The 18,787-nt window shown below is 41.0% G+C and overlaps 1 protein-coding gene and 1 non-coding gene across 5 annotated transcripts in view; both read right to left on the reverse strand.

The window, feature by feature from the left end:
* The window catches only part of LOC133498592 (serine/threonine-protein kinase BRSK2-like), a 159,876-nt gene that overhangs the window by 81,481 nt on the left and 59,608 nt on the right, over window positions 1-18,787 (reverse strand). For all 4 annotated transcript variants that reach the window (XM_061815635.1, XM_061815631.1, XM_061815632.1 and 1 more), the window contains exon 2: window positions 2,997-3,091. In XM_061815635.1, coding sequence (XP_061671619.1) covers window positions 2,997-3,091 — 95 coding nt within the window. The remainder of the gene's footprint in view (window positions 1-2,996; window positions 3,092-18,787) is intronic.
* On the reverse strand, window positions 2,243-2,316 carry trnas-gga (transfer RNA serine (anticodon GGA)). The gene has a single exon. It is a non-coding gene; the product is annotated as a tRNA-Ser (tRNA).

Genomic DNA, 18,787 nt, shown 5'->3' on the forward strand with positions numbered 1-18,787 from the left:
GAATCTCCATTTAATTGAAACATGATGGAGAGCTGAGCAGCACGAGGGGTGATAAATTGGAACATCTGCTTTCTCATCAAACTGCCATCTGTTGCGAACACGGTTGGGCGAGCCGGAGGCGAGGGAAGGAGTCGAACCAACCTCACAGACATTTCCAAACACTTCATGCGATTAGGCAGGTGTGGAAGAACAACACAACCCGAACTTATTTGAGAAAAAAATAGAATGAGCAGCTTTCATATTGTTCAATTAAACAAAGACAAAGGTGGGAAGGAGAGTTTTATATTTTGTTTTTGAAACCACAAGAACAACATCATACATATACTTCGAAAAAAACATCCTTTTTTCATACAAATACAACCTCCCTGATCCATACTGACAAAATCTAAATCAAAACTTGTCTTTATTTTTTTAAATCTCTATTTACACATATTCAAAATCAAGTCGTACTGCGACTATCTTTAGAAGACTAACCTTGGTACCAGGCTACCTGAATTTTGTGCTCCTGCCATTTAAGCAATTTAGCAGAGGAATCCGGTATCTGCACAAGCTACTTCAAAATTCCCCAAAATGGATCTAGGCACTTTCTCTCGATTTGGGTGAACGGTGAAGGGTGTCGTGACAGTGGAAAATTGAAATGTCTATGAAGCCTCTGAAGATTACAACATTTACAAGGTTGATTTTTATTTTATGAAAGATTTTAAATTACATTTTTTTTTATTTTGGGTGGCACGGTGATGCAGATGTAAAGCGGTGGCCTCACAGTTCTGAGGTCCAAGGTTCAAACCCGGCCTCGCCTGTGTGAGGTTTGCATGTTCTCCCCGTCAATGCGTGGGTTTTCTCCAGGGACTTCCTCCCACATCTCCAAAATATGCAACATTAATGGGAGACTCTAAGTTGCCTCTAGGTGTGATTGTGAGTGTGACTATTTTCTGTCTCCATGTGCCCTGCGATTGGCTGGCAAACAGTTGAGGCTGTACACTCCCACCTGCCCGATGAGAGCTGGGATTGGCTCCAGCATTCCCACTACCCTTGTGGGGATAAGCGGGTCAGAAAATGGATGGTTGGAAATTCTATAAATGTATATAACATTTGACTGAAGCATAATGCTGCCACCACCATGCTTCACTGTTTGGACTGGATTGGACAGATAATGAGCAGTGCCTAGTTTTCTCCACAAATACCACTTGGAAATAAAAAAAAAGCTCTATTGCTGTCTCATCAAACCAGAGACTCTTATTTCTCACCACCGTCTACACAGCTGGACTCCAATGAAGGTGTATGAATAGAACCATCTCAAGGATGATCACAAGTAGTCCAACCCACTTTGAAAATGAGTCCGACAGACTCCTAGCGAATCTGGACACCAGTCATACAGGAACGGAACAGCCCATATCAGGGAGTTCGATACCTATACTCCCGAATCACTCCCCACAGGACTCCCCGATTGGACAAGGTTGAACGTCTTCTCCAAGTCCACAAAAAATGTGCGCCCGTTGGGTGAACTCCCATGCACCTCCAAAGATCATGCCGCGGGTATAGCACTGTTCCACGGCCAGGATGAGAAACACATTGCTCCTTCTGAATCTGAGATTCAACTTCCCAACTGACCCTTCTCTCCAGCACCCCTAAATAGACCTTACTGGGGAGACTGTTGAGTGTGATCCCCTGTAGTTGGAACACAGCTTCTGCTGCCCCTTCTAATAAAAGGGGACAACCACCCAATCCAGAGGCCTGATATCCACATGATGTTTCAGAGGTGTGTCAACCAGGACAGCTCCACAACATTCAGAGCCTTTAAGAACTCTGGGCGAATGTCATACACCTCCAGGACCTTGTCACCAAGGAGATTAACGACCTCAGTGACCTCAACCTCAGCGATTGGAGAGCCTGCCGAAGAGAACCCAGGCTTTACTTTACTAGGCGTGTTGGTGTAATTGAGGAGGTCTTTAAAGTTTTCTCCACATTGATTCACCACATCCCTAGTTGAGGTCTGCAGCACCCATCGTCACTATACACAGTGCTGACAGTGCACAAATTCCGCCTGCTGAGACACCGGATGGTGGATTAACATTTCTTCGAAGCCGTCTGGAAGTCTTTCTTCATTGCCTCACAGAGAGAGTTTCTTTCGGCTTGTCCCTTTCGGGGTCGCCTCAGCGTGTCATCTCAGATGAACGCACATATGTTTGGCACAATTTTTACGCCGGATGCCCTTCCTGACGCAACCCTTCTCAGGGAGAGGAGGCCCCAGTGGGATACGAACCCACAACCCCTGGTTTTTCCAAACCAGTGCTCTAACCACTGAGCTACGGGTCCTCCTTTGCCTCACAGAATCCGTCAGAATTTTATCTTCAGCGGCCAACAAAGCTGTATTCCGCTTGGCTAACCAGTACGCATCAGCTATCTCGGGAGTCCCACAGCCCAAAAAGGCCTGATAGGACTCCTTTTTCAGCTTGACTGCATTCTTCATCGTTGGTGTCCACAAACTGCTGTTTGTTGCATTGGCAAAACCATATTCAGGACCCGTCCCCCAACCGAAGATGGAGGGAAGCTACCCTCTCGTCCTCTGGGGTACACCTCAACATTCAGGTACCAAGCAGGGGGCCAATAAGTATACCCACACCTGCTCGGCACCTCTCACCATGGGCAACTCCAAAGTAGAAAAGAGGCCAACCCCTCTCAAAAGGACTGGTACCAGAGTCCAAAGGGTGCGGGGAGGTGTGTCCAACTATATCTTGTCAGAACTTCTCAACCTAACACACCAGCTCGGGCGCTATCCCTGCCAGATGTTACATGTCCCTAGAGCCAGGATCTGTAGCCAGGGATCAGCTCAGCAAAGTCCCTGTCTCAATCACCGTGCAGCTCGCACTGCAGGGGCGTGGAGCCCTTGACAACTTAGCTCCTAAGATCATTGGGATACACAAACCCCTCCACCATGTTAAGGTGACGGCCTCCAGTAAAGCTCAAATCAGTGATATTAGGTCAAGATATCTTACCTTCATAAGAACAGACTCGCTGAGTTTTTCTCTGTTGACTATCTTTATAGCAACCTTCTGGCATGTGACACAATGGACGCCCAACTTGACAAGACCTGCAACAAAAATATGACAAAATTAAAAAAAAAAAGAAATATTCTACTCAAGCTCAAGTGTCTGCTTTAAAAGTTACATGTTACAGAAGCCCTTTCAGGCTCTTTTGTAATGAAAGGGCTACACAAATAAACTTGACTAGACTTTAGTTAAAGTTAATGATGTGCAATCTAAGAACAAGGTTGCAAATTGTTTTTTTCACTTTCATAACATGTCTATCTTGTCAAGAATTATGGTTTATTCATTGTATATCCAGTGTACGGATGTTCCATTAAAATGTTCTCTGTAGGGCTGGGGTGCCCAATGAGTCGATCGCCGAGGTAGTTTTGTTCAATCACATCACCATGTGGCCGCCAAAAAATTATATACAGTGAAGGGTTAACAATTTGTACTACAGTGAATACAAATTTTTTGTGGGATTATGTGTCATACAATAAATAATGTTAAACCACTTTATTCTTTTGGGCAGTCCTGTTGAAACGTATGGACATGACTTTGAGCTTTCCATTTCCCAGGATGGTTTGTTTGTCTGTTTTTTGTTTACTTTTCTCAATGATTACCATCTCCTGCAGTATACAAAAAATATTTTTGTGCAGCTCAGTAAACTGTTACACTGTTGTGTGAACCTTCAGAAGAAGTCGAATCTGTTGCTGTAAGAGCAATTTTGTCACCATGCACTCCGACCAGAAAGAGAGAGAAGTTTTTACAGACTCTCTGTAGTTTCCACCACCTACGCAGGCAAGAGGACACCAGAAGAATATCATGTGGGTGATAAAACATCTATCCATCCATCCATCCATCCATCCATCCATCCATCCATATATCCATCCATCGTCTGTACTAGGCAATTTCACTAGGGTCATTAGCGTGCTGGAATCTATCCCAGCTAAAACAACGGAAAAACCTTCACTCAAAATGACTGCCTAAAATGTTGTATGTGTGCGCTTTTCTTTACACACATCTTATTTCGTGCTTGGGTTACAACAAACCACTGGGGAAGAGACATCGGTTGAGAGCAGTATTACAAGAACATCAGGTATAATTTCACATGAATGGAGGAAACGACACTTTTAGTACTAATCAATAAAGTGTTTTTTTATACACTTCGCCAAATAAAGCTGATTCTGATAAACACCATGAAGTTTTATTTTTCTGAACAGCTCATGTGTTATGTGCGTTTCCACTGAAGGTCAGTATTGATATAAACCAGCTATATTTAACAGATTGTTTAACAATTCATTATTTTAATCCTAATCTGCATTTAACACTGTATGTGTTATTATGTACCAGATTTTTATTTGTTTTTTGGAAGAGCACAATCTTGGTAATCTGGTGCCCAGTGGGAAGTTGTGAACTTGATGGAAGATTAATGGGGTGGGGTCAGGTGAGTGTAAGAAAACTGTTCCAGGGTTCTGATAGGGAAAACCTCAACAAATCATGTGTTAATAATTTTTTACTACTGTACAATGGAATACTCAAATGAGATGGACCAGGCCAGGTGAAGAACTGTGCACAGCATTAAAGTCATCCTGTGACACCCAAACACAATGGTCAGACCAAGGGATGGAGGACCACACCTATTCTTCATCCATCAGTTGTGAAATGTATAAACCTTCTTCAAAAAGTCACTTTTTTTATTCCCTCATTTTTTGGGGAGCTTAGTGTTAAAAAAAAAAAAAAAAACTTGTCTATAAATTGAGGGATTCAGCAAAGATGCATTTTTAGGGTGTAGCTATAGTTACCTGCTCACTTAAGTGGTGAAAGGATATTTTTATGGAAGCAAAGCAAAGCTAACTCACAAATGAGCAGCAGAGCCAAACTAAAGAATGTCCCTTTGTCTTTAAATATTCTGTTCTTCCTTAAAAATATCATTTTAATATCCTTACAATAAGAGGGAAGTTGCTTGTGACAGGGACCTGTGGTCATGCCGTTGCCTTGTGCGTGGCTGCACATGACTTGAGCAAACTCACTTTTTCTACTCATTAGATTTATATGCTGTCACAACAAAGATGTGGAGATGTCTTTATTGATTCCTGGAACACAATGACAATCCATCTCCGTCAAAGCCTAGACACTCGAGACTGTACATTACGATGTTCCAATAGTCTTCATGAACCACTGTCAATGCCAGTGCACATATCCACCTCTTCATTACCATGCACTGTACAGTACACAGTTGATGAGTGCTTCAGAATCTGAAAAGTGATTTCCCAACAGGGTTTCACAAGAAAACAGTGATAGGTTATCTGAGCCAAAGGACAGCCTGGGGTCTCTTTTAAACAGTAAGTTCACTTAGAAGTGAAACAATATCCTGAGCGACATTCCTCGGGGGACATTGATCTTGTTAGAGCAGCTCATGGATGGCTGTAACTGTTTGGCACAATGTAGGGTTAGAAAGATCTGAGGTGGCAGATGGCTCTATGGATGGACATATAGATTTTGTTCATGTTTTTGGAAATGAGTATTTTTCTGTCGAGATTTTTTGTGAGGAATACATTTTTTCCTGACGTTTCAAAAATGTGTACATATTCACGTTCTTCTCATTGCCTCTCATTTTACACATTATACCTCATGGTTATGCACACTTGTACACTTCGTGCTATACAAAATTAGCGATCACAAATTCTTTGAGGTTTGACGAATTACAACACACATTTAGCTATTTTAACATAATCCCTTCAGAATTCGTAAAATGAATTTGTATGCTTAACAAATGCAATCCTTTGCTGGCCCCATTACTAGAACAGCTACCACATCTATTTCTGGGAGCAATAAAGTGTTTTTGTACAAGCAAACCTTTGGTGCACTACTCCCCCCTCCTGAGACGCCGGATGATGGAACAGAATTTCCTCAAAGCCATCTTTGTTCTCCATAGCCTCACCGAACTCCTCCCACGGCCAGGTTTTAGCCTCAGCGACCACCAAATCTGCATTCCACCTGGCCAGCCGGTATCTCTCAGGTGCTTCGGGAGTCCCACAGGCCAAAAATGCCCAATAAGACTCCTTCTTCAGCTTGATGGCATCCCTCACTGTTGGAGTCCACCAACATCTTCAGGGGTTGCCAAATGTTAAGCTTACATACATTGAGGAAAAAACATTTGGATACTGTCATTTTGCAAGTCCTCCCACTTTGAAATCATTGCAGGGTCTGATATTTTCATTTTAGGTGCATGTCCACTGTGAGAGACATTCTAAAAAAATTCTGGAAATCACAATGTGTAATATTTTTTATTAAGTTATTTGTATGTTCCTGTTGCAAGCAAGTATTTCAACACCTTTGAAAGTCAATGTTATTTGATACAGTAGCCTTTGTTTGCAATAACTGAGGTCAAAGGTTTCTTGTAATTTTTCACCAGGTTTGTACTCACTAAAGCAGGGATTTTGGCCCATTCCTCCACACAGATCTTCCCTAGATCACTTACTGAGAAACATGGAGTTAGAACTCCCTCCAAAGATTTTCTGTTTGCTTTGATTCTGGAGACTGGCTAGGCCACTTCAGAACCTTGAAATTCTTCCTACGGAGCCACCCATTGGTTATCCTGGCTGTGTGCTTTAGGTCATTGTCATGTTGGAAGACCCAGCCATGACCCATTTTCAATTCTCTAATTTAAGGAAAGCGGTTTTTCCCCAAAATCTCACAATACATGGCTCAGTCATCCTCTCCTTAATACAGTGCAATTATCCTGTCCCATGTAGAGAAAACACCCCCAAAACATGAAGCCTGTATCCCCATGCTTCAATGTAGGGATGATGTTTTTGGGATGGTATTCCTCATTCTTCCTCCTCAAAACGCAGCGAGTGGAGACCAAACCAGAACTTCCACTTTGGTCTCATCTGACCACATAACTTTCTCCCATTACTCCTCTGGATCATCCAAATGGTCATGGCCAATCTTAAATTTGGCCTGCTGATTTCAGCAGGGTAACCTTCCATGCTATGCATGATTTTAAATCATGACGTCTTAGTCTATTACCCATAGTAACCTTGGAAAAAGAGGTGGCAGCGCTCTTCAGATCAATGAACAGTTCCTCCCTTGTTGTTCTGGGGTGATTCCACACTTTTCTCAAGATCACTAATATGCCACAAGGTGAGATCTTACTTTGAGCCTCAGTCCAAGGGACCTCGACATTCATGTTTATCTTCTTCCATTTTCTATTAATTAATCCGACAATTTATCTTTTTTCACCAAGCAATTTTCCAACATCCCCACAGCCTTTTCCAGCCTTGTGAAGGTTTACAACTTTGTCTCTGGTGTATTTTGACAATTCTTTAGTCTTAGCCATGTTAGTAGTTGGAGCTTCACTGATTGTGTGGGGTAGACAGTTACCTTTATGCAGCTAACGATCTCAAACAGGTAATTCTAATTTGGAATAATAAGTGGAGTGCAGGTTGACTTTTTAGAGCTGGACTAAGTCTTTGAGGGCCAGAATCTTTGGTGATTAGCAGGTGTTCAAAATACTTATTTACAGCAGTAACATGCAAATTTATTTTAAAAATCATACATTGTGATTTACTGATGTTTTTTATAATGAAGCAGAGCAAATTTAGTAGTTTTGTAGTCATCAATCTCAGAACCCTACAGTCGCGGGGCACATGAAGACAAACAGCCGCACTCACAATCACACCTACGGGAAATTTAGAGTGTCAAATTAATGTTGCGTGTTTTTGGGATGAGGGAGGAAACCGGAGTGCCTGGAGGAAGCCCACATAGGCATGGGGAGAACATGCAAACTCAACACAGGCAGGTCGGGAATTGAACCTCAGAACTGTGAGGCCAACGCTTTCCAGCTGTTCCACCGTGCTGTCTCCAATAAGACATATGTTATATTATATAACATATATATTATATAATATTTATTGTGAAAAGTTAACTGTTGCTTTAATAACAGTTGCATATTCGCATCATTACAATGTGTGTCAGGTCAAATATATCTATTTATAGTACAGTCATTAGTGGCAAGGGAGAACCAATTATTGACCACAAAATAGGGACAAATATGGAAAACTGGTGAGCACATCTGTCTACCAGTTCTGAGGGCCACGGCTCAGATCCCAGCCCTGACTGTGTCGAGTTTGCATGTTCTCCCATGCCTGCCTGGGTTTTCTCTTGGTACTCTGGTTACTTTCCACATCCTAAAAACGTGTGGTAGGTTGATTGAAGACTCTAAATTGCCATTTGGTGTGAATGTGAGTGAGAACAGTTCTTTGTTAATATGTGATTGGCTCCTGACCAGTTCAGGGTGGACCACGCCTCTCCCCCAAGATAGCTGTGATAGGCTCCAGCATGGCTCCAACCCGCATGAGGATAGGCAGAACAGACAATGGATGGATGGATGGAGGGATGGACATTAAGATCATTCTCATTCATCCTTATTAGAACAATAAAACCTCTTCATACGTTTGAAAACACGTTTAAAGAAAAGAATGGAGATCATGATCAGGACAGGGGAATTGATCTAAGAACATAAAATGGGGGAGATTACCTGACTCTTGAGGTGAAACAGTGTAACATAAGAACTGGCGGGAAAATATGCTATATCACATTTTCTATTGATGGCTCAGTGTTTCAGCATTGATTAACTTTTTCTTGTTCTTGGGATACACACTTAAAGCCCAAATGTCAAAAAGACATAATTATGACTGTGGCTCATTTCTTCTGTTGGGCAGTTTTTTTTTCCCATTATCTCAACCACCTATAATTGTTTGAGAAGAGATATGAGCTATCTGCTTCTCAAATTTCAGCCACGACTCTCAATAAGAAGGTGTGAGTTATAGCCTACTAACTGTATATCCTGTTACCAAGACAGCTAACATCTAAATTTTTCATTGCATATTCCACCAAATTAAAAAACAATATAAATGAGACAGATACAGATCAATCATATGCAAAAATACATGTACGCTACCTGTGCTTACATCAGGTCATTGTGTTGCTTCCCATCTGTGATACTTTTCTCTGTGCAGCCCAATCATCTCAGTCAGGCACTCACCACAGTTGTCTAATTATTGATTAAGTGCTGCCACTGGTTGGAGACACAAGGCAGAAAGGCATGTGCCCATCCCAACAGAGTGACTCATTGTCATGGTCCTCCTCTGAGACTGATGAGATGAAATGGATGGTGATTGGGGTGAACATTGATTTCTTACTCTGAAATAGACATTGCGTATAGTTTGTGGTTACTCCTGTGTTTACAGACCAATGAAGAAAGAGTGATGATGCTTTAGATAGCTGTCCATCCATTCTCGATAGCACTTATTCTCTAAGGGTCACAAGGTGTTGAAGGCTATACTGTACTAGCTCACTTTGGGCAAAAGGGGACTACACCCTATCTTGGTCACAAGTCAATCACCGTGGGAAATGCAGTATGCATAGAGTAGAGCTGCACAATATTTTATGCATATCCACAAGAGTCACATCACAAAAGTCATGACAATGTAGGGGGAAAAGAACTCAGGTACCCAACATGCACTTGGCACATCACTCTACTCATCACAATTGTCCTTTGAATACAAAACTTAAAAAGGTAATATAGAGATCTTAACTAGTTGACAAATAAAATAGCCATCGAGGACCTACTTTGTCCCTACTTCAAGAAATTTCACATTTGAAGCTTACATTAAACATCTTCTGATCAGATTCCTTGAGATTGGTATACACTACCCAAATAGAGATCTATTGAAATGTTGTGATGCAGAAGCAGGAGGCTGCAAGCTGAGATCATGAGAAGACAGCAGAGGCAAAGGGACCTATCATTAACATGTCTATCTTTTTGAGACAATTTGAATTAATATACGTACACCTTTTCTATGTTACACACACACACACACACACACACACACGCACACACGCACACACACACACACACACACACACATATATAGGAAAAATAAGAAATGCACGCATATCTGTCAAGGTTATGTGATATCTGTCATTCAACCTCCATTTTCTTTTTTCAACAGACAATATGAATGCATAGAAAATAAATAACCCCTCTGTACAAAGCAGGCTACCCCTTTTCCTAAAGAAGCTGCTCCTCCTTCTCTATTCCGATTTTGCCCTCAATCTCCATTGAGAGGGAGAGAGAAGAGGAATATGAGGGAACTAACAAATTCAAGTCAATTATTGAGAGAGGGGACGAAAGACAGAAAAATGTTCAGGTAGTTAGAAGATGCAGCAGAAATACAGAAGAAAGATTCACAATATCCATCCATGGATTTTCTGAGCTGTTTACCCTCATATGGGTCGCAGAAGTGCTGGAGCCAATCCCAGCTGTCACAGGGCATGAGGCAGGGTACACCCTGAACTGGGTGCCAGCCAGTCGCAGAAAGATATGGAATAAAAATTCCATTTTTGTTCAATTTGTTATGAATATATAATTTGAAACGAAAATGTAACACCATCAGACTTAAAATCAACACTACTTACCCCGAGTTTATATGGTAACCACTATGTCAGAGTCAGAGTAAATCAACTTTTAAAAGAGTTAACATTATCAACACTGTGACAGTGTTAAACATATACCTGCTGGGACCATGTCTATGTTTTACTACAGGTGGTCTTATCTTCTTTTGGTGAATTTGAATCAGGACACATGCAGGCAGAGAGATATGTAAGCTCCTTGGATATATGTACACACGTGATCATTTGAAATGCCATGTCATGGATCATGACAGGATATAAAATAAGTATTTGAACATCCTGCTATATTTCAAGTTCTCCCACTTAGAAATCATGGAGGGGGCTGAAATTTTCATCCGAGGTGAATGTCCACCGTGAGAGAGATAATCTAAAAAGCAAAATCCAGAAATCACAATGTATGATTTTTTTTAACAATTTATTTGTGTGATATAGCTGCAAATAAGTATTTGAACACATGTGTATCAGGGAGTTTAAATACTCATTTTCTTCACTGTAAATTAGGTACCTATATATACAATATTTACCTCCCAACTGATTTTCACCAGCTCATTCTGTATTTAAAAGGAGAACAATAGCCAATAACATTCAATACTCTAGACATGCACAAATTGCTGTGTTCATTTTCTGAATAATGTTTAACCATTTAAAGGTGATGAGAGGACCCACTTTGATTGGACTGGATTGAAGCAAACTGTGAAAACACCCACACCGGTGCAGACGTCCCGTTTTTAAATGCACTGATGTATGCTGCGCCATGAAATTATGAACATCGGGTCTAACTCTTTGCAGAATTGCGCCAGTTATAGCGCTGGATGTTTAATAGTCATGAAAAAAAATGCTTAAAATGTATTAAAAGATCACTTGAAAAATGTATATTGAGAATGTGGCATTGGTGAAGTGTTGTATATTGAAACTAACTTTTTTTTTTAAATAATGCTGTCTGCACATAAAATCACTGTTTTATTGTAGTAGTATTTTTTTTCCATCAAATGTTACTTGAGGGCGGCAAGGTGGTGCAGCTGTAAAGCGTTGGGCTCACGGTTCTGAGAACCGGGGTTTAATCACTGCCCGCCTCTGTGTGGAGTTTACATGTTCTCCCCATGCCCGTTTGGGTTTTTTCCGGACACTCCGGTTTCCTCCCACATCCCCAAAACATGCATTGATTGGAGACTCTAACTGTCCCTAGGTGTGATTGTGAGTGCGACTGTTGTCTATTTCCGCATGCCCTGCGATTGACTGGCAACGAGTTCAAGATGAACCCTGCCTCCTGCCTGATGACAGCACTCCAGCGACCCTCGTGAGGATAAGCGGCTCAGAAAATGGATGGATGGATGGATGGATGGATGGCACAGTCCAATTCAAGAATCCCTTGATGAATTTGACAATACCAAAATAATGTTTTTTTTTAATTCATATTGTTCAATCCACTCTGACCAGCATTATATTGGCTGATAAACCGCTGCATGTTTTGTGAATGATTACTAATACACTTATACAAATGTGTCTGCTAATTTGCAAGCAGCCTGCTCGTTATTATTCGAGCCAGGCTTCTTGCAAATCCACCTCACTGACAGACAATCATACGTAAAATACATTTATTTTCAGTAGAGCAGATAATAAGAATTGTAAGATTAAAAAAAGATAAAATGGACATATTAATTCCATAATACTTCAAAATTAGTTAAGATAAAACATTTGCTGCTATTTCACATCTATAACTAGAGTTCACATGCAAACCCAGTGAAATGTTCTGCTCTGTAAGGCAGTGCCTCAAGTCAAAGCTTCATAATTAGTCCCTGCATTTTGACCTCCTCCAGAGATTTCTACTCACTTCCCAGTTCTGCCTCCCATGCCTTTCTGTGGTTCAATCTCGTGGATATTTTACATTTCCCCTGCAAATTAATTTTTATCATGATTAAGACCTGACCCGACTTGCCCGTCATCCCAGCTCCTAATGAAGTGCTGATCGCTTCCTCACAAAAGCACGCCTTTTAACTACTGCTAAAACAGGAAATCACAAAGGACTCTCGTACAAAGAGGGTACAGCTTTTAGAACTCTGCAGATTATTGTCGGGAAAAAAAGTACTTTAGGTTCCAGACTGCAGGATGTGCAGCGTGCAGTGTAAAATGCATTGTAATGTGCAAAAGTCACTTGTATTAATTCCCAGCGTGTTACACTCTGGTTATAGTAGCATGTTTTACAAGTTCACCCTCAGAGACTGAGTATAGGTAATCTTCTGGTTTAACAATCAACTATCACTAATACTTGCAAAAACAGTGCATGCCGTAGATTGTACTTTTACAAAGTTTAGAAATATTGGGGAACAATAATTTTTAATTTCCCCAAATTTCTTTACCACAGCTTGTTCCAGACAATCAGTAAGATATTTGCATTGCAGCTTGACAGACCTACTAATATTAGTGGACATGCTGAACTCTTGGTCAATATGCTTTTGTGGATGGAGACGCAATCAGAGAAAACTTCCTTTTTTACAAGGGAATTGCCAGGAAAAAAAAAATGGAGAGGAAATGTATCAGGTCACACCAGAATATCTTGATCAAGAGGGATTTAAGTGGGAAAACTGCACAAGTGCCTGTACTGATGGAGCTGCAGTCATGGTTTGGTGTACAAGAGTCTTTGTAAAGAAATATTATAAGTGGAGTGAAAGAAAGAAACCCAGAAGTGTTTATTATGCATTGTTTTTTTTTTAAAAAACGTGAGGCCCTCGTAGCCAAGACTTGACCACCAGACTTAGTTCCTGTCTTGAAAGATGTTGTGTGCATGGTAAACTTTGTGAACATTTGTTTACTTGCATATTTGTGTGAGGAAATGGGCGGCACAGTGGAACAGCTGTAAAGCGTTGGCCTCACAGTTCTGAGGTCCAAGGTTCAATACCGGCCCCTCCTGTGTGACGTTTCCATCTTCTCCCTGTGCCTGCGTAGGTTTCACGTTCAACCCATGCCTGCGAAGGTTTTCTTCAGGTACTCCAGTTTCCTCCCACACTCCAAAAACATACAGCATTAATTGGACACTCTAAATTGCCCCTAGGTGTGATTGTGAGTGCGACTGTTGTCTATCTCCATGTGCCCTTCGATAGGCTCGTGACCAGTTCAGGGTGTACCCCGTCTCCTGCCCATTGGCAGCACTCCTGTGACCCTTGTGAGGATAAGGAACTAAGAAAAAGGATGGATGGATGGATGGATGGATGGATGGATGGATGGATGGATGGATGGATGGATGGATGGGTGGATGGATGGATGGATGGATGGATTTATGTGAGGAAATGGGAGTGAAGCATAAAGGCTTGGTGTTTGATCCGGAGATCTGGTGGTTGTGTTGTGGGAAGGTTTTGGCCTAGGAACTTGAAGTGTTTTTAACAAATTAGAGTTCTGATTTTGAAAAGCTGCTTGCAAGTGATGAGGGGTGTGCAAGTCTTGTATACCTGGCGTATGTTTTTGATCATCCGAATGAACTGAACATACGAATGCAAGGCCGGAAAGAAAACCTGTAAACAAGTACAGATCAAATAATTGGATTCCGTTCAGAGGTGCAACTCTGGCACCAACTTGAAAAGGGACAATCTTGAGATGTTCACACTCACCAAGTAATGGCAAGATGTTAACATTGCAACGTTGTGTGAGGTAAGAGTCAAACATTTAAACATTCTTGATAAGATGTCATTTTATTTTCTTCACTCTCCATTGAATGCCTTGACTGGGTGAGGGACCCATATTGCTCAGCATCACTTGGTGGAAAGGATATGAGCAGGGTGAACTTACTGAACTGAGACAAAATTGTTTTTTTAAAGCTCAGATTTTCTGATTAGCCTTTTGACAAGTTTGGTTGGCTGCTGCTAAGGAGTTCCTCATTTTGACAAACAAAGCAACAGGATTTTGACATTGCTCCCATTTTCAACAACATATCTGTGTGAGGTGAGCTTTCAAAGCCTGACTGCTAAAAATCCTAAAAGCAGAGAGTGATTGAAAGCTGTTCAGAGTTTTGTGTGTCTTTCTTCAATTTGTGCCAGGAAATCCTCTTTGTCTTCATCCAAACAGGCCCAGGCATCGCAATTTGTGAGAACAATTTTTTTGTTGATAAAATAAAATTATTATAAAATACTGGTGAGAAGCTTGGTCAACCGGGAGGGGCTCAGTGTCGAGCCACTGCTACTCCGTATTGAGAGGAGCCAGATGAGGTGGCTGGGACATTTGATCCAGGTGCCTCCCGGACACCTCCCTCGTGAGGTGTTTCGGGCGGATCCCAACAGAAAGAGACCCAGGGGACGACCCAGGACACGCTGGAGAGACTATGTCTCTTGGCTGGCCTGGGAACACCTCGGGATACCTCGGGAAGAACTGGATGAAGTGGCTGGGGAATGGGAAGTCCGGGTGGTCTCTGCTAGGGCTACTGCCCCCACAACCTGACTCAGAAAAATGGTACAAGATGGATGGCTGGATGGATAAAATACTGTTTCTTCATGTTTGATTCCTGTTCAAGATTTGAAAAATTTTATATTTTAAATATAGGTTCCAAACTTTCATTTTTTAAACATTTTTTGCTAGTGATTTTTGGCTTGTGTTGTTTTTAATGAAATTAATGTGCCTTTGCTCAAAAAGATTGAACAACACTACTCTATGTCTATCTGACTGTGGTGTGAATGGAAATCGAGTAATGCACACAACACAGCATTCAAGCATGTTATTCTGAAACATTCAGATACAAATGTCAGTAGATATGACACACGTTGTTTGTTTCATTTGTGCCTTCATCTCCTTCACACAAACAGTAGAGGTGGGCAGTGATGATCTTGTTGACAATTATGATGCCAAAGGCTCTGTGTCTGGCTTACATATTTGTGTGTCATAACAGTGACATAAAATTCTAAAGGGACTGATGACTACACCAAGAGGGATCAGGTAAAAAGCGTAAAAAATTGGCTTGAGCGCCTGGTAGCAATAGTGTAAAATGCAGCAGAGTCGAAAAGGGCCAGGAATTTGGGGATTAAGTGAGGAATTGTTAAGTAAGTGATAGTTTATAACTGTAATTCAAGGGTATCATGGTTTTGAAGGGGCCCTACACCAGAACTGGATTACATTAATGGAGACTAAACCAAAATGATCAGAAAGAAACTGGCTAGTTGTGATCCCAACATAGAGAACAAATAGGTACAGAAAATATAGATATTCTGTGGCAAAAGCTGTATTCTTTCTGGAGAAATATTTGGGCTAGAACTTCAGAGCAGTTAGGGTTAAGCAGGTAGTCGGAGGGGAGCATCATTCAAGGTAGCTTAATTTTCTGTTACGCTGAAGCACTTTTGTACAGCACAAAATTATTATTTTGCAGGATTTTTTTTCTCGTGGTATAAAACACCCAGTGGGGTTCAAGGTTTTGTCAATAAATACTTTTTTAAAAAAGCATTGAAAATGTTTGTAAATTTCATGTTTTATTACCCAAATTTAGCACACTGCTGTGCTTGGTAATGATGACGTTGATGTATTGTTCTCATCGTAAGCAAGCTGCTTTCATGAGTTGCGAGAAATACGTTTGTCAAAAGGATGTTTTTTTTTTCAACAAGATTGTTTTTTTTTTGACAAGCAAAAGTGACTAGACAAAAAATAGCATCTTCCTAATGCCAAAAGCTTGTATGTGCATTCCTCAGTCAATACACACTCTTTCTCTCTCTCTTTCGCTCTCTCTCTCTCTCTCTCTCTCTCTCTCTCTCCCTCCCTCCCTCTTTCCCTCTCAGTATTGGACTCTACAGTGCAATAAACAATCACCATCGTGACATGACACCGCACCAATGCCCCACGTTCAACATGGCCGCCACGTCTTTTTTAATTGGATCTAGTCATATATGTGACCAGGACATACGTCAGTCGCATTCCCTGTATGTATTGAACCATTAAACTAAAAATTAACAAATTAGAAAAACTCTTAACATCCATTGGCATTCAAATTTTCCCCAATAGCAATTCCTGGCATTATAGAATCATACTGTAATTCAGTTGCGTCACCATCAAACCGCGAGTCATTCTTTGGTTTTTTTTGTGTGTTTTTTTTTTTTTTTTTTGGCTGCTTGGTATTTGCTGAGGAAAATGGAAAATGATAAGCTAAGTTCCTTCTAACTGGCAACTAGCTCCTGTCCTCTTTGCTGTACATGTTATTTACAATGAGAGAGGAGAGAATGGAAGTGGATATGAGTGCCAGGTGAGAAAAATTTTATACATTGAATAATCAAGAGTTGATCGACTATTCGGAGCATTGGCCTCACAGTTCTCAGGATCGGGATTCACATCCCGTCCCCCCTGTGTGGAATTTGCATGTTTGTGGAATTTGCATGTTCTCCCCGTGCCTGTGCTGGTTTTCTCCGGGCACTCTGGTTTCCTCCAACTTCCCAAAAACGTGCTTTTATTGGACACTCTAAATTGCCCCTTGGGTTTATTGTGAGGCTGTTGTTTTCTGTCACCATGTGCCCTGTGATTGGCTGGCAACCAGTTCAGGGTGTACCTTGCCTCCTCTGATGACAGCTGGAATGGATGGTGCATGGTTTAAGGTACAACTGTCATTTTTTCTGACTGTGTGGGTTTTCTCCCGGCACTCCAGTTTCCTCCCACATCGTAAAAACATGCAACATTAATTGGACACTCTAAATTGCCCCTATGAGTCATTGTGAGTGCGGCTGCTGTCTTTCTCTATGTGCCCCGCGATTAGCTAGCAACCAGTTCAAGGTGTACCCCGTCTCCTGCCCATTGATAGCTAGGATAGGCTCCAGCACTCCCGCGACCCTTGTGAGGATAAGCGGCTCATATCACATAATGGATGGATAATAATCAAGGTACTCTTTACATTGGCAGCACTGGGCTCATCAGGTGGGATGCCTCAAGAGAGACAATAATGCTCAAAGATATGGGATGTGATTGTTGAGCTGAACCTGCTGACTACATAGGAGATATCACATTTGGAGCTCAATATCAACCCGGCGGATGGCATCCTGCCAGCAATTTATTGAAAGTTCATAAACAGTCCCACACAAGCTTGTCAGATTTTTCTGGCAGGACACTGTACATTGAGCAAAAACAGAGTAGTCTAGACTTGGCTAATCCCGTAAAAATCTGCATTCATTTGCATTTTAAAGATTATAGGACTGAAAATGAATCCATGCAGTGTCACAGCAAGACAGTTTGGTGGAAACCAATTGCCCACATAATGGCACAAGATGTACAGATATCTTTGTACGTTTAATGGATGCTTAATGAATGAAATGTAGGCTATACATTAATGCACAAGTACTGTAATCGCTTGCTTTTATATACATATACAATGGTTCTATAATTTGTACGTTTTGACGGCCAGTTTAGGTCTTGAGAATTATTATACATATGTAGAAAACAAAAAAAACCATTTGATAAGATTTAATTTTGAAATGTAAAACTATATTTCATAGTTGTGCCTTTATATAAAATCACTTTGATAGCATAACAACTGTTACATTCTGGGTCGCTGTGCTGCCCAGAGGCGCTATATTGAGCCAGAAAACCTGTCCACCAGTTTAACTGCCATTAAATCTGTTTCTGTTTACATAAAATATAAGTTTCATGCTTTCTATTTTGTTCCCTTATGGTTCCTTTCACTGTGGACTATCAATGTGGCAAGTCTGCTGAATCGATTCACCTCCTAGCCACTGTGACGCAAAGTGCCTGTGGTTCTCCGTCATTTGAGGAAAGACAAAATAATGGCGACTGAAGTAAAATGGCAGCAATTTGTAAACCACAGCAATTGACTCCTACTTTTAAATCTGACATCTGAGGTAATTTTGAATTCCCCAGTAATTCCAGAAAACACAAATGGACAAAAATATTTCAACCACAATGCTAAATGTTAACACGAAAACACGCCAGACAGAAGTCGTCATAATTGAAGTCAACAGAAAGAGTGACTGACTTCTTCGTATCTAGCTAACACGATAGCAAAATGAATGACTAGGTTTGGCAAGAATGTACTGGTACTGGCTTGTCTCCCAGTTCCGCAAAAATGAGGCTTCTTTAATAGCTAAAAAAAATAGTCTACAAGTATACTGTACATTCAGAGTTGTCATCATGTTTCAAGTTTTGAACTCCATATCAACAAATATGTTATTGTGCATTCTTGTTACAATTTCTAGGGAATAAACTGTTTAAGATTACATGCACTTTACCTTTTCATTGTTTATGCACAACTGCAGTATATACAGTGAAGAAAAGGAGTATTTGAACACCCTGCTATATTCAGTGTTCTCCCA

Source organism: Syngnathoides biaculeatus, chromosome 3 (assembly GCF_019802595.1).
Source record: "Syngnathoides biaculeatus isolate LvHL_M chromosome 3, ASM1980259v1, whole genome shotgun sequence".
NCBI classification, from domain to species: Eukaryota; Metazoa; Chordata; class Actinopteri; order Syngnathiformes; family Syngnathidae; genus Syngnathoides; species Syngnathoides biaculeatus.